This window comes from Pongo abelii, chromosome 21 (genome assembly GCF_028885655.2).
Source record: "Pongo abelii isolate AG06213 chromosome 21, NHGRI_mPonAbe1-v2.0_pri, whole genome shotgun sequence".
In the NCBI taxonomy this organism is placed as follows: Eukaryota; Metazoa; Chordata; class Mammalia; order Primates; family Hominidae; genus Pongo; species Pongo abelii.
The window spans coordinates 14,229,319-14,245,689 of NC_072006.2; the positions used below are offsets into that span (position 1 = coordinate 14,229,319).

General features: G+C 47.0%; 1 protein-coding gene across 2 annotated transcripts in view; it reads left to right on the forward strand.

The window, feature by feature from the left end:
- The window catches only part of SLC24A3 (solute carrier family 24 member 3), a 510,137-nt gene that overhangs the window by 298,315 nt on the left and 195,451 nt on the right, over positions 1-16,371 (forward strand). For both annotated transcript variants that reach the window (XM_054541619.2, XM_024238868.3), the window contains exon 3: positions 1,775-1,851. In XM_054541619.2, coding sequence (XP_054397594.2) covers positions 1,775-1,851 — 77 coding nt within the window. The remainder of the gene's footprint in view (positions 1-1,774; positions 1,852-16,371) is intronic.

Sequence of the window (16,371 nt, forward strand, 5' to 3'; positions counted from 1 at the left end):
ATAAAGGTGGGTCTTGCTTTTTTTAAAAAAATAAAAGCTTTTTTGAGATATTATTGAGGTATAAAAATTATATATGCTTAAGGTATACAACTTGATCTTTTGATATACAGATACATTGTGAAATGTTAACCACATTTCAGTTCATTAACATATCCATTACCTCTACATAGTTACCATTTATGTGTGTTTGTGTGTGTGTGTGTGTGTGTGTGGTGAGAAGATTTAGATCCACCCTCTTCACAAGTTTCAAGTATATAATGTAGTTTTAACTCTCCCCCACTTGCTGTACATTGGAAGGTGAGCCTTCCTTTATGTACTAGATGTACCTTTGGCCCAAACACCTCGTGTGGCTCCTACCCAAGACCTGCACAATGCCTTAAGCCAATGCTGCCTTGGATGCAGAGAGCAGAGCCTTTTCAAGCAGTGACCGATGGCTTGTGTCTTGCACAAATCCTCTGGGCAAGCCAGGGGCCCCCAGCAGAACTGGGCCTGGGTGTCTCAGAGGTCATCCACTCACTCCTTAGCACCACTGTCTTTGTCTCTTCTCCCCTTCCTGGCTGCACTGCCTCCCTCATGCACAGTGCATCCTGGAGTCACCTCCCAAGTAAACCACATACCTCCACATCCTTGTTGGAGGGTCTGTTTTTAGGGGAATCCAAAATAAGACAAGTGGCAAGCAGGTATCATCTAGCATATCCTCCCCATCAAATGGTGGTAGTTTCTCTAAGAACTTGCTAGAGAAAGACTTGGAGACATCATCAAGCTCAGAGGGAAAGACTTCTTTCAGCAGCTGGTGATGTCTGCCCATGTGGGGCTGTGGGTGGGGGTGGTGTGTGCTGCTTCCTGCCGCCCCTGATGGGCACATCCTCCGGCAAAGGAGCCGTGGATTCCTATCGGAGGGACCACAGGAGGCTTCATAAAGGAGAGGAGATGTGAGAACCTGGCCCAGAAAGTTGATTGGATTTTATGAGAGGAAGGGACAGGAGGCCCAGTTAGTGGTGGAGGACCTTCTTGGGACCATCAGTTCACAGACTCCAGCTTTCATCTCATGGCATAAAGGTTTTGGAACATTGAGAAGGCATGAACATCCCTGTGGTTGGCATTCTGGTCCAGCCACAAATGGAGGTCAACTTAGAAAGGGGAGCAGAGGGAGGGAGCAGGGAGGGGGTTGTTTTAATAGCACACAAGGCCCACACCCTAAGCCAGGTCAGGCAAAGTGGAAAAGGAGCAAAATGAAGGCCCACTTAGAGCAGGGGCCTCAAATCTGTCTGAGCCACAGACCCTTTTGGTGATCCAGTGAAGCCTACAGCCCCCGCTCAGAGAAGCAGTTTTCAATGCATGCATGCAGCAAAGTACATAAGGTTACACATGGAAACTGACTGTGTGGAAATGAAGCTGTCAAAATATTAGAAAACAAATTTGCAATATAGTAGTTCACATGCTTCCTCATTAAGACTTTAAGTCACAGGTGGTGACCTAACAACCACCATAAGATTGAAGCAGTGGGTGAGAGCTGCACAAGTATGATGGTATGATGTGTTATGAAAACATCTGTGGGGCCGAGCCCCAGGTTCTGCTAACACTACTGTGGTTGGTTGCCCACGTTCTTATCTGAAGGAAACACTAAATTCTGGTTAGTTTTGTGAACTTAAAGATGTAGGATCTTTTTTTCATCCAAGTTCATGGACCCCATGTTAAAACCAAGACTCCCAGACCTACAGCACTGAAAATGTGGTCACCTGTGCTGAGACGGTTTTCTTTCTCTGTTCTTTAGCCCTGCATGAATTCCCCAATGACATCTTCACCAACGAGGATAGAAGACAAGGTGCGGTGGTCCTCCATGTGCTCTGTGTAAGTACTCCTCTGTGCCTCTGCCTGGAGGGTCCATAGGCCAGGCCTAGAGGTGTGGGGTGTGGCACCTGAGGTACCCCCAGTGGATTCTCTCCGCCCTCCTGTTCACACGCTGCCGGGTGGGGGTCCTCTGAGCCCTGTAGGGGGCCATCACCAAATGGAGATGAAAGACCGCAGCTTTCGAAGGTGGAGCCATCTGTTATGCACTTTCCCTTCATGTTAGTGCCCAGAGTGTGGGCTCTAAAGTCAAACAGCCCCACTCTCCATGACTTAACCCTACTCTCTGCTCAAACACCACCCTCTTGGGGAGCACTTTCCTAACTGGCCTTTCTGAAATGCCGCCGTATTTCCTCTTACCTTGCTTTGTTTCCTCCATGGTATCTGCCATTGCATAGTTATTTGCTTTTCAACTTTTCACCCTCACTCACACATAAGCCCCATGAGAACAGGGACTTGGTTTTGTACGCAGCTTCATTCCCAGACCCCTTCTTGGCATGTGTTAGGGACAGAACATTTGCTCACTGAGTGGATTATATGTAATGGCAACTAGCACCATGTCTGACACATAGAAGATGAACAAGAAAAGCTTGTTCTCTTCCCATCTGGCCTCTTACTTTTCACCACTGCCCTAGCATCTTCTGCCACAGAACCAGTGGCTCTAAAGTCTGTGGTCCCCTTGTCCCCATTTGGAGGGTTTGGGGGAGGGCATACATGTGACGATGTCTAAGGAGTGGACAGCTGTCCAACAAGAACTCTCTGAGCCAAATTCTAGACTAGGTACATTACTGCTTCCCCATCTCTGTGGCATTCCCTCCCCCTTAATTCCATTCTAGTTATTTATCGCTGTGAAGCGAGCTCCCCACATTCAGTGGCATGCCCGGTCACCACGTTGTTTTGTTCTTGGGTTGTTCGTGTTGAGTGCTCAGAAGGAGCACAGTGGGAATGCTGCTGCACGGAATCCAGGGCTTCAGATGGACTGACTCCGATGGCTGTGGCTAGACCAGTGATCCTAAAGAGTTTCTCTCTCCCATGCCTGGTATGTGGGGTGGGATGGCTGAAGGACTGGCTCAGCTGTGGCTACTGAGAAGAGCACCTACAGTGACCTCTACAGTGTGGCAGCCTCAGGCAGTTGGACTTCCACGTGGCAGCCCAGAGAGCTCAGAAAGGGAGGGTGACTTAGCCTTGAAGTCCCACGGTGTCATTTCCACCATTACAGTCACAGCGCACTGTGATTCAACGGAGGGGTCAGAGAACTTGCTTTCAACCCACAGCTGGAGCAGGTCAGCAGGCACAGCCTGGGCTGTGGAGTCAGAGAAGACATGGGCTTGAACTCCACTTCTGCTGACCTTGCTTTATGTGTCACTTCTGGGAGGACACTTGACCTCTTAAGACCCACAGGCCACCTTGATCTTGACTCTGGGTAAAATCAATCAACTCTTCTGGGTAAAATCAATCAACTCTTCAACTGGTCTCCCACTCCCAAAAAAGGGAGCATGAAAAGTCTCTTTTCTACAAGGACATTCTCTAAAAATACCAAATGAGTAAGGAGAGCCTTTGCAACCCCCCAGCCCTCCGTGCCTTTCAGGGTAGTTGTGTGCACTGAGCCATTAATATGGATGTCACCTTCGGCACCAAGGAGGGGCTACCCTGTCGGAAGGCTGAGGAGCCCCAGGCACTGAGTTGGATCCGGAATTCCCTGGCAGCCATTAGCATCCTGATGCTTTGACATCTGAGATATGAGATTTCCACTCTGGACCCAAACACTGCGTGCTTTCGTCCTCCTGAAGAGATGTTGTCGCCTGCAGCTGCATGGCCCTTTCTCCCCATCTCCATCTCCCCTCTGGACTCACTGAGTCATCAGCTGGAGGTGGAGGGGGTTCATTTTTCTTGCTCTTCATGAGCCCAGGATACCCAGGAAGGTTTCTGCTGTCTGTGGTAGTGCATTTCCAGGCTGGCATAAAGGCAACATGGACACAAATGCATACTACCCTCCTTAAACACTTCCCTAAGAATGGGCATGGATCTACATGTTAGCACTTCGTAATCACTGGAATCCAATGCCACTGTTAGCCCCTGCCCTGGGCCCTACACTTTAGAATCCATAGGGCAAGGAGTTCATGGACCAAGGCCAGTGCCCACCCCTTCAAGATTATGTTCCAAGCACACAGAAGCCCAGAATTCTCCACCCAAATAGCCGTGAGCCTGCTGCCAAGGCCCGTGCAGGTTTTCTCCCTGGCTCCTCTTCTTGGAGGGAAGAGACCCAAGTGGGGCAAGCTTCAACACACAACATACATGCCTGTGTCCAACGTGAGGCCAGGTGGGCAGAGCAGCAGGGCAGAGACAAATGTTTGAGTGGACCTGCTGGTGCCATCCCCAAGGCCCAAGACCAAATCTTGTTATCCTACCCACTAGAATATAAGCCCCCACCACCAGAATGTAAGCCCCAATAAAGAAGCCCCTTCGTACTGTGTCCAGCCATTGAATGCCTGGAGTTGCACAGTCACTTTTTGTTCAGGGCAGGAGTAAATTATTCCTTCTATCCCCTTCACCTTCCATGTTGTGCAGCACATTTAGGATGCTCAGAAATTGTTAAACAAACATCATTGGATGTAAGAACTGCTGGAAGAGTAACATCTGGCATTTGACTGGCCAGCAGGAAACAGATGAATGCATGGGTCAAAGCTGCAAGAAGCAAAATACAGACTTCCTGCACTTGGACATCTAGAAAGCATTTCTTGAGCCCCTGCAAAGTAGTGCTGGGCTGAGTCCTTCTAGATGCTCAGGACATGGCCTCACTCTGAAGGAACCTGCTGTCTTGTGAAGAGAATCACTTACGGTTAGCACCTGCCATGCACCAAATGCTGACAAGGGTCTATACAGCGTGCTGTGCTGTGGGAGCTTAGAGGAGGCACCTCAGTGTCAGGAAGGCCAGGTGGTGCTGTTCTTGAAGAGTGGGCAGGCAGATTCCAAAGAAGCATGGAGAAAAGGGACTCCACACAGGAATGGGAAGCCTCATGGTCAGAGACACAGAGAGGTGAGTCAGGGAGTCTAGAGAGAGCAGAAACCAAGGGTGTGGGTGGTGGAGAGTGAGAGAATATGAGCGTGGAGAGACTGGCAGGACCTCACATGGGAGGCACCACAGGTGATTTAGCTGCTGTGTTGGAGTGGTGGGAGATTCCTGACCTCACCGTCCCTCCTTGCCTAGGGTTCGTGCTGCATTAGCTCATGCTTCGCCCGAAGTGACCCAGAGTCATCTGTCCTACAGTCAGTTGAGAAGAGCCCAGGCAGGACATAGAAAAAGGCTCAGGGCCATTTGGGCAGGTGATCCCAGAGTCCCAGGGGCCCTGGGGAATATCCAGAAGGGAATGTGGATGACAGAACCTCCCCAGGAGGCTGTCTCTAGGCTCCTGAAGAGCTGGGACTGCCTTATCCAGGCAGGAGAGTGATAGTCTTCTGCTGGAGGGTCCCAGAGGGGTGTCCTGCCACCCCAGGCTTCCCCCAAAAGAGGGCCATGGGGCTGTCTTTTCCTGGGGTTCACTGCTCTTAGTCATGGATCTGGATCAGAGGGCCTAGTCCTTGCTGCTCCAGTTTGATCTGAAACCTGATCACACTCAGCATTGGCACCTACACTCAACCTGCCCCTTTCCATTTGGGCCCCACGAGTTTGCTTTGCTCCTAAGGCTTGCATCCTTCAGCCTCAGTTTGGGTAGAAGTCTCGGGACACAGATGGTTCTGACCCCTTGATACACTCTTTTAAACCTTAAATGACAAAGCTTGCATTCTTTTTTTTCTTTTCTTGTAGATACTTCCCTGTTTTGTGTGTGCTTTGTGTGTGTTTTGTGTGTGGCTTTCAACAGCCATTTCTGGTTCAACTTTCTGAACATCGCAGCTTGAATGTTCCCTTGGATCTTTCGTGTTTTGTGTATTTCAGAAATCCCAAGTCTGAGAGTGCGCTTTTTTAAAAAGGTTTCTGTTCCTTCTGGCTGTTTGTCATGTATGTTTTCCTTACTAGTGGGGAAATCCATGATCTTGACAACTTTTTCAACAAAAGATAGCCCCAAGAAAACACTTGTCTTAGAACTTGCTTTATATCTGATCTATTACAACATTGAAACACTAAAAGCAGGATTTCCTGTCTGAAAGGAAATTTGCACCCTATAGATTCATTGAGCCTGTGCCAAGTAAAGGAAGAAGGCTATGAATAATTTTCTAGAATTGTAGTTTGTTTGTGATTTATCAAGATCTTGTGAAATTTTGCTCATTATCCCCATGACACAAATAGCTGAATCTTGGAGATTATAAGCCAAGCTACACATTTCTTTTCCAGTAAGAGGCTTTAAATAATCAATATTTGGAATTCTTTCTCGAAGTTGGTGTGGGTGGCTGCCTATGTTTAAGAGATCAAACTCCACAGCAGGAATAAATACTCTCTGCACACCTTTTCAGCTTTCAAAAGTATTCTTCCTAAGCTTTGAGCCTTGCTTTCCGATTTTTAATGTAATTCCTCTCTTCTGGGAGGCAGATATTTCTATATGCTTGTGTGTATGAGAGTAGACAGTGTCACACATTTGAAAATGATTCTCTATCCCATACCAAGGCAAGCTCTTGTTAAGTGAGTCTGTTTGGTAGGGGGGCTGCTAATTAGTCCAGCAACCCAGACCTGTCAATAGATGTGCTGGGAAAAGACATATCAAGGAGAATATTTTCAATGTGCGTCTTCATTTTCTAAACCCTAGGCACGCCCTGAGATGTCCCATAGGAAACTTGGGAATTCAGGCAGAGGGGACTTTTCCCTCCACTGAGCTGTTGGGGTTGCTGCCATCTGCACCTCCTCAGGTTGATCAGAGCAGCAAAAGGGATGTTCTGGCCACGTGGGAGATCCCTGGCCATCTGCCTTAGGCCCCTTCTGTTTAGTGGCAGGGACTCCCTTGTGCACATCTCCATCTTCACACTTCTGTGTCCAGTGCCCATTAGGGGCTCATGTTATTAAAGGAGACAGGCTCTCTACAGCGCGGGTCATTCCAGAAGTCCAAGCAGGATTCTTGTGCTGAGCTGAGCCATCAAGCCGGGGCTCCCTACAAGTGGAGGTTCTCCAACAATGAGGAAGAGGGCCGTTAACATCACTCCTTTTGGTGTCCGCATGGTGAGGGTGTCCAGAGCATGATCTCAAGGTTGGTGGTCTCCCCTGTCCCCCACCTCAACACCTGTCCACACTTCTTTCTTCCTCCCCTGGACCCAGGGAGTTTTATCTGGTCTGGGAATTGGGGAATCTCACTTATGAGCTTACATCCAAATTCTCTCTTATTCCTAGATCAGCTTTCAAACTTCAGAATGTGCTTTCTGTCTCATGATCCCATTGTGACCTCCTTGCTCCCCAAAACTGCAGAGGAAGCTGATTAGCATTGGAGGGCAGCCTTTGGTATAGAAGCGATGATAGTGATTGGAGTACTGGGGAAGGAGGGAGGCTAGTCACATCTTATCCCCCCTCTGGCTTTGTGGTTTTCAGGTCCATTGTCTATTTCTGGATTTTGTGGTATTCCTAGCCTAGCAGAGTACCTAGGTGACCTGGACCATGCTTTCCTTCCCTCCTTGCCTCCCTCCCTCCCCATACAATCCTTATTCTCTCAGAAGAAGTGTGTCTCTGCCTCCACTCTGGCTCTGGCTCTAGCTGGTGTCATCTTTTGTGCACCTGCCCTGCTTCTTCAGTACCTCCCAGCACTGGTCAGTTTCCTAATTTATAGTCCCCGGAAGTCTCTAATTATTGGCCCAGCTCATACTTTTCCTGCCTGGCCATGGGGTGACCATCCCCTATGGGTTGACTCCCCCGAGTCAGGTCTTAACCAGTCAGTGTGACTGAATCACACAGGTTTCCTTAGGAGGCCTGGAAGGAGAGGAGTCTCAGCTCCACAACCCCACCATCCCATCCTCAGCAAAAGTGGAGACTGATGTGGATGTGTTCTTGAAGGAGCATGAGGCTGGGACACCTCCTGGGAGAGCCCAGGTTCCAAGTGGAAAGGGCCCCTTCCTCCCAGCTGACTGCTCCTCTTTCAGGCCTGGGGGAGGAGAGGAGGAGGAAGCTCTTCTTTCTGGAAGGAGCCTCACAAAACGGATGTCATTTCCTGGGGTCTGAGGTTCTTCCAGTTATTTCTGCTGTTTAATTTTAATATCTGAAAGAATGATTTCCCTGGGTGCACTCCCCCAGGCCCAGATTGCTTTTGTTCAGAGCCAAAAAATAAACTAATGATGCAGTAGCCAGTTCTTACGGGGCAGAAGACCAGGGTCCTGGCAGGAGGTGCAGAAGGCCCCTTCCCCAGCCCCCATCTCCTCTGGTATTTTGTATATTTAAGGTCACTTTCCACCTCACTCCCAGGGGTATTTTTTTTTCGTGGTCTTTCAAGGATGTCTTTTCACTTTTTTGGCCCTAAGACTCAACTCTCCATTTGTAGGCCATCAGTGTCTAGCAGACCTTCCCCAGCTGTCCAGTAGTCTAGATCTGTGCTGTCTAACATGGTAGCCACTGGCCATGGGAGCTATTGAGCACTTGAAATATGGCTAGTGTGAATGAGGAGCTAACTTTTTTTTTAATTAACATAAATGTAGATAGCCACATGTAGCTAGGAATCACCCTAGAAGGTCTAGCGATGAATTCTAATTCAGCATCTTCCCTTCCTCATTTATGTCATCAACTTGAAATCAAGAAGCAGAGGTGGCTGGAGAAAAGGTTGTCAGCAAAGAGACACTGCTGCTTTACTCAGTCCTCTCAAGGGCTGGCCTGGCTTTAGCCATCCAAACAAGCAGGATGTATAGAAGGCACTGCCAGGCCACTGGGCTTACCAAAACAAGAGCAGGATGAGATGTTCTGGTAAGGAGGAAGGACACCCAAATTAAGAGCCAGAAAAACATGTATATGACCAACAAGCTTCCTGCTTTGGAACAAGTCCCAGAACCTCTCCTGACCTCAATATCCACATCAATAAAGTGGGAAAGCATGGTAGGTGCTCAGTCAGTGTTAAGGTTTTTGATGTTCACCATCTCTTCCCCCGCAAACGCCACCAAAGGCAGCTCAGCTGTGCTTGCCAACCCCATCACAAAGCACCTCCTGTCACAGGGCCAGAGCCCAATCCATTCAGACGCAGCTGCCCTCCTTGTGAGCAACAGAACGGGGTGGCGCAGGAGGCCTCTCTGCAACTGGTGTTGCCGCCATGCCCAGGGCTCCAGGAGAGGCTGCTCCTGCAGGGTTTTTTTTTTTTTTAACTGAAAAACAATAATCATCTATATTTATAGGGTGTAATGTGATGCTGTAATTACATTGTAGAATAAGCAAATCAGGCTAATTAATATATTTATCACCTCACATTCTTATTTATTTGTGATGAAAACATTTAAAATCTCTTTTAGCAATTTTGAAATACATATTATTATTAACTATAAAATAGGAAAGGGAGAAGTGAAATTGTCTACTAATGACATGATCTTGTATGTGGAAAAGCCAAAACATGCTGCCAAAAGACTGTTAAAACTGATGAACAAATTCAGTATAAAGTTGCGGGGTACAAAATCAAAATACAAAAATTAGTAGCATTTCTATACACTAAAAACAACTATCTTCAAAAGAAATTAAGAAAACAAACTCAATTACCGTGGCATTAAAAATAAGATAGGAGTGCATTTAAACCAGGGGGATTTGAAATTTAAGGGGACCTACATGATCTGGTCAGAAAGGTCCCAGCAACAACTCACTTGCAGGGCAGACGTGTTTAGTTAAGGGATTTTACTCTGGAAGAGAAAAATAATTAGAATAGCTTGTGGAATTTGCTGTTTACTCTTGGAAAAGTGCTGAGCATGTCCTTAATTTGTCAGTGTCAACACAAAGCTAAAACTGGTGTCCGGAGAAGATTAGCACAAAGAGAGTAAATTATGTTTCCATACATCAGTGATTTAAATCACTGCCTTACCCCCTTGATCATGAGACTTAATTCAGAAGGCCCAGGTCTAATCATTCAGCCCCACAGGCCCCACGGCTTGCTGGTGGGTTGATATCCTAGGACCTGAGCTGGATATAAAGCATGACGGTTTAGAGCATGCCCTTGCAGTGAAACCCATCTGAGTTGTAGTCCTGAATTTTCCACTTTAGCTTGTAGCCATGGGAAAGCTGTTTTGCCTTCCTGAGCCTCAGTTTCCTCATCTGTCACAGCACCCACCTCATCAGGCTGCCTTGAAGAACACATGAAAGCAGGTGGACGAAGCTCTTGGCAGAGTGTCTGGCACTGAGTAGACGATACCTTACCTGTCCCCCGTCTTAGTTCTTGCTACCTGTGCATGCCCACCCAACTTTCAAGTTCCAGCCCCTGCAACTCTGGGCATTTTCTGGACCCCCACATCCTATTCTACCTGAATACTGGACAGGCAAGAAGTGCCAGGAAATCAGCATCCCCCAGAAGAAGGCCTCAGACAGACAGGGGATTGGTGGTGGATAAATGCCTGTTCCCTCTTGCTTCAGCTGGGCTAACAGAAACTCATGTTCTAGCCTGCCCCTCAAAGCACCCCCAAAGGAATAAGCCCTCGCTGTCTGCCCCAGAGCCCCACTTGGTAACACACCTTTATTAGATGCTCTTCCTGCCCTGACTCACTTCCCTGCTCCTCTCCTGGAACTTCCTGGGATCCCAATTAAATGACATGCACTGAAAACCACCTGCTTCTGAGGCACAACCTCCATAGATGTCACCTACCATTATTATTATGCAAAACCCACGAAGACTTCAGGAGGTACAGAATCCTGAGACTCCAGCCCCTCCTCGACATCCACAGCAAAAGCTCCGGCCGGAGTTGACCTGCAACCAGTTTGGTTAATGTCTTGAGGCTGGGCAAGATAGAAGGATGTTTGGGGAATGAGCTTTGAAGTAGACAGTTTCCCATTTGATTTTGTCGTGGTGCCAAATGGTGGTAGGGGAGACATAATTTTGTGTTTTAGCTCATCCCTGCCCTTCAGTAGAGAGCTTATGCACATTGCTTAGATACCAAACGTTTACATCTGGAGATTAGATACATGCAGGCTGCTGTATGCTCCTCTTCATCTTACTTATTTATTACTCGGTCCACCTGTTCCCCGCTTCATGTATTTCCTTTTTATTTATTTTATTTTTATAGTAAATAAGTTTTATTTATTTGTTCTTCTGGGCTGACATTGCAGCAGTCACAGATCTGCATAACATAGTTACGTATTGACTATATCTACAATTTACAGGAGTATTTTTTTCCTCTGAAAAGCATAAGAACAAAAGCTAAGTAAATAATGAGGTACTACTATTTGGAATGATCATATGTCATAGCTTAAAGAACCAGTCTTAGCCAATATTCAGCAAATCAATCTGGATAAAATAGCCAACCAAATGCTCTAATTTATCAGGACACACTCCATGTTGGCACTCAATGGTTTTGTCTCTTTGCCAATAGTTTTCTGACAATTTTGTACCTGGGAAAACTGCAGAACAAGACCTGCTGCTTATCATGACTTGAGACTTCAGAATAAACACTATCCAGTGGGAGTTTTGTTTTTATGCCATCCTTCCCCTTTCTCTCCCAAGCCAGCCCCCCTTATATAGTGGAGATTCCAGATAGGGGTTTCAAGCTTAAGAAGAATCTGATCTTACAGCACAGAAGCTTCCCTATCCCAGGAGCCTGGATATGCAGCATGTTCTGCAGCCAGTGTCTTGAGGAATCACTTCCTCCTGAGGACCCGCACCAGAAGAGCTACGGGAGCCAAGACAGCTGTCTCAGGCTGACTCCCCCAGAAGCAGACCCTCAGACAAGGAGGCCAGGGCAGAGACTTCGTTTGGAGGATGGTCCCAGGAAGCCCACTATGGGGAGTGAGGTAGAGAAGGAAGGCAGCCCTGAGGGTCTGTGGGAGAGCCAGCGACTGCTGGGGAGAAGGAGGCTGGAGCTTCATCCCACTGGGGAACTGGCAGGTCATGGAGAACATCCACAGCTGATGATCCCAAGCAGGGCAGGGGAGGAGGGGCATTTATCCACCAGCTCCTGTCTATCGTCTGTTGAGGGCTGCTTGGGGGTCCCAAACTCATAGCATTTCCAGTCGGCCACACCAAAGCCCTCACACAAATGGACGTCATGGGGTTTGCATACTTAGGAAGTGAGTGGCCGAGGATGAGGACAGGCATCAATGGTGCCTGTGACAACACACACCAGATCCCACCCAGCTGGGCCACCCAAAGAGGGGTAGACTTGCACCTGTGCCCACCCCTAGGCTTCAGCTGAAGCTCCCAGCCTGCAGACTCCCCCTGAGTCTTCTTCCCAGCCCCTCATTCCACAGGCGCGGCTGTGCGGTGAGGATTCACATGCCGCACGAGGGTCCTCTGGGAGTCTCCTGAGGTAGGTGGCTCTGGCAGATTCTCCTGGAGTTTCTTCAGTTCTTCTGAATGAACTCGGAAGTAGCGGAGTGGGAGAGGATGCCCTGCCTCTCATCCAGCTACCCAGCTTCCACGCTCCACCTGGAATGGTCACACCCTCCGCAGGTGTGCTGTGTCACCCCGCTGCCAGTCTCCCCGACAGCTCTTCTTTCTATTCAGCTCACATGTTTCCCTTCCTACCCACTAAGCCATGAAGAGCAAGCGTTTTGACTGGTCCCAAAGCACACTTGTTCTCTTCAGTGCATTTCCTCCAGTGCTGGCTCTGATTTTGTACTTGACAAGTCCTACTGGCCCTCCCACCACTTCCCAGGATTAGTGTGGAAGTCACGAGTGCAAGCCCTGGCTGTGCCACGTACTGCCTCTGTGACCTCTAATATTCTGGGCCTCAGTGTCTTCATTGAGGTAGCACCTACCTCATGAAGATAAAGAAGATAAAGTGTGTAACATGTTTAATCCAGTGCCCCGCTCGCAATAGGCACAAGGAAATGTTAGCTCTCATATTATTTTCATCTCTTCTATGCTGGATCAGGCTATGGTCACTTTTTGTCCAGAAAGTGACCATCTAATTGACCTTCCTGGATTCAGTCTATTCTCTTCCAATCAAAATTTAGCTCTACCAACACCAGATCAACCTCTTGAGAGCAACGTCCAGGTCACACTTTGCTCGGAACTATCCTTCCTCCATCTCCCCCACTATCAGAGGGTCCACATGGCATGGTGGGGAGAGTGGGTTTTCAGAGTTAGACTTCCTGGGTTCAAACCCCAGCCTTGCTGCTTTTTAGGTACATACTACCTAAAGTAAGAGTATAAATTATTTTCCTTCTCTGTATCTTGATTTTTTCTATAAAATGTGGATAATGATAGTATCTACTTCATAGGGCTCTCTGCGTGAGAATTGATCAATCCATGCCAAATGCTTTGAGCACAGCAGGGCATTTAGTAAGCACTCAGTAACTGTTGGCCATTGTCATTATTGTTATTTCAGTATCCCCATAATCCATGTGATGACTATTTTTGCAGTCTTGCTTTTCTCTTCTCATAAACCCCATGTATCATGGTCTAGCAAAAATTAATCATTCACCACCCACCAAGAAATCCCAGTCCCTGCCTAGGCCCCAAAACCTTTGGTCTCTCTGAAATCCAACTACAAAGTCCAGCTAGAAGTCATTGCCTCCTTGAAGCTTTCTTCTACTTCCTATAAGGAAGAGTGGGACTTTACACTAGCACAGATTTCCCTCTACTCTAAATTCCCACTTTTCTTTGTTGCTCTCCTGTAACATGTCCTTCCCCTCTTCCCAGAATGATGTTAGAGACCTGGGACCATGCCTTACTCATCTTTATGTCTCCATCATGCCCAGCATGGCACCTTGCATGGAAGAAGTGCTCATTGAATGTGTAGTGTGACGGTGAATGAATGAAGTGTGCTTAAGATCTTCGTGTCTGAGTATAGGGTCTATCCACTAAGCTGGTAAGTGAGTGATTTAGCTGTGGTTTCATAAGGCTCTGGGGGTTTCATCAGTCCTAAGCATAATAAGATGAACTTTGGGGGGCCAGACCTACCTTAAGAGACATGGACTAAGTTAAATACTCAGGAAACCCCTGCTCATGAGGCAGGAGAGAGCAAGATGAAGTAAGAACACACAAGTCTCTTATGCCAGTGGCATGCCCTGTCTCTCCAAGAGGTCCAGATAGCTTGGGCATTGCAAAGATCCAGGGACAGCAGAGACCCTGCCCTGCAAAGACATGCGCATTTCACAGTTTAACAGTGACTCAGAGCCCTTTCTGAACATTTGCACAAAGACATAGCATCTAAACAAACGTCATCATTACTGAGGATCACGATGTTCTCCAACCTTTATTGAATTAAATTCCTTCCCTGAAGGATTGGCTTCTATCTACTGAGATATTATTTCAGCAGCCAAATTCAGTGTCCTACATACGAAAGATACCCAAACATATCACCAACTAAGGGTGGGTGGAGTGAGGTTTGTAAATGTAGCTGTGGTTTTCTAACCCCATTCAGCCTGAGAGGCAACTACTAGAAAGTAAGCAGTCTTGTTTGTCCCAGGCTCCAAGATTCCACCTAGTAAGGGCCCAGGAGTCCAAGCTCTTTAAGACCCCTTTGTTTCCCTGATATTCTAAATCCTTTTTTGTCCTCTTTAAAGGCTCCTGAAAATTTTCCCAAGCTCTTCCCATTTCTGGTGCTTCTTTGTTTTCACAGTTTAAAGAAACTCAAGGGCCCCAAAGATAACTTGTCCTTTCAGTTTGAACAACTTATTTAGGAATTTGGAACCAGATCCCAAAGTGCTGGTTCGGGGGACTTTTGTAATAAACTGTCAGCCATCAACCCTCCCAACTCGCCATAAGCTGGGGACACAGGTTGGTGCCCATTTTCCCATCTCTTTACCTTCCCATCTCTTTACCTTTGGTGCCCTTAACCCATCCTTATTTCCTAAGATGCTTCACCGTTTCTCCCAAGAATCCCAGAAGCTATTTGCAAATAGATTTTTTGATGACATGTCCTTTTACTTGGAAATCGCCAAGCACATAGGAAAATTAGGTCTACACGTGGCCCTCACTATTGGGACTTTGGTTTGGATGCTTTTTATTGATTCTCATGATGTATCCTGAGAATACTGAAAGATTCCCTGCTGCTTGCCCGTGAGTGGATTCCAAAGGTAGTCATGAAACCTACCTTCTCAGCTATGTCATTAGCACTCTGATTGCTGCTGTTTTATGCACCAAGGTAGAAGCCTGAGGATTTATTTTTTCCCCTTATTGAACTTCTTCCAGCTGTCTTTTCCTCTGTACTGTGGACCACAGGAATTAAGCAGAGGGGTATTTTTGGCAGTTAGCTTAATGCTTTTTAGCATCAGAAGCTTTCATGGGACCAGCAGTTTGACTGATTGTGGGCCTCTCATTCTCTCTCCACAAGCCCAAATTCATTGGATTTCATGCCTTTGGTTTTTCAGAATTAGTTTGGGGCAAGACCCATTACTCTCCTTTATAGAGGATCAAACCTGGAGGATAATTGTATCCCCATGCTTAGATTTCAGTGTACACATTACACACACACAATGTATATTTATGGTACTCCAACTCTTTTGTAAAATACAATAGGCACTAATTTTTAACATATTAGGCACAGCTATTTAAAGTATGATTCTGAATAAATGTACATTTGTATGCATGTGAAATATACATGTGTGTGTATATATGTGTGTGTGTATAGCCATACAAATACACACACACATAAATATGTGTCTCCCGTGGCAACCCATACAACACTTTTTGGGTTTACATAGAGTCTGAATGTAGTTTGAAATGGAGCTATGAGGTTTTAAAAGACAAAATTATTTCATTCTCCTTGCAAACCTGTTCGTCTCTTAGCTTTGCCATGTCAATAATTGTCACCACCATGCACTGAGCTGCACATGCTGGAATCCTAGAAATCAACCTTGATTTCTCTCTGTAGCCCCATCCATCAGCAAGGTCTGGCCACTTTCAATCTGGGTCTCCATCCCATCTCCTTCTCTCCATCTCCACAAGCATGGCCCTTGATCAGGCCGCTGCCCATGGCAAGAGCTCACTGATGGATCTCACCTTCACATCCATATTCCATGTGATGATTTAGAAACATACATGAGGATCAAGACTGCACGATCTGGCCCTGACTACCTGTCCCAAGTTCATCCCCTCCTCCCCCCACCATCATGGCACTTGGGCCTCAGACCTTCCTCCTGTTTGTCAGATAATCCAGGCTCATCCCATCCTAGGTACCTGGCTGGGTACAGCGCCTTTCTTTGATACCACTCTGACCTTACGCCCTGCTGCCTGTGCAGTTTGTTATACATGTCCCAGTTCTTGCTTGCGTGTGAACCCTCACCAACGGCCTGCCACCTGAAAATTTGATTCTACTCTTTGCTCTGCTGACAAATGAATCTGACCTTTCTATACCAAAAATGGCAAGAAGTGAATCTTCTTGTCTCCCTTCCTATAGTAGATAGACTATATAGTAGATAGACTGAGTCAGCTCAGAGAGGAATTTGTTCAAACTAGAAAGGGCTCAGCATGACTAAAGAGATGACTGACTATG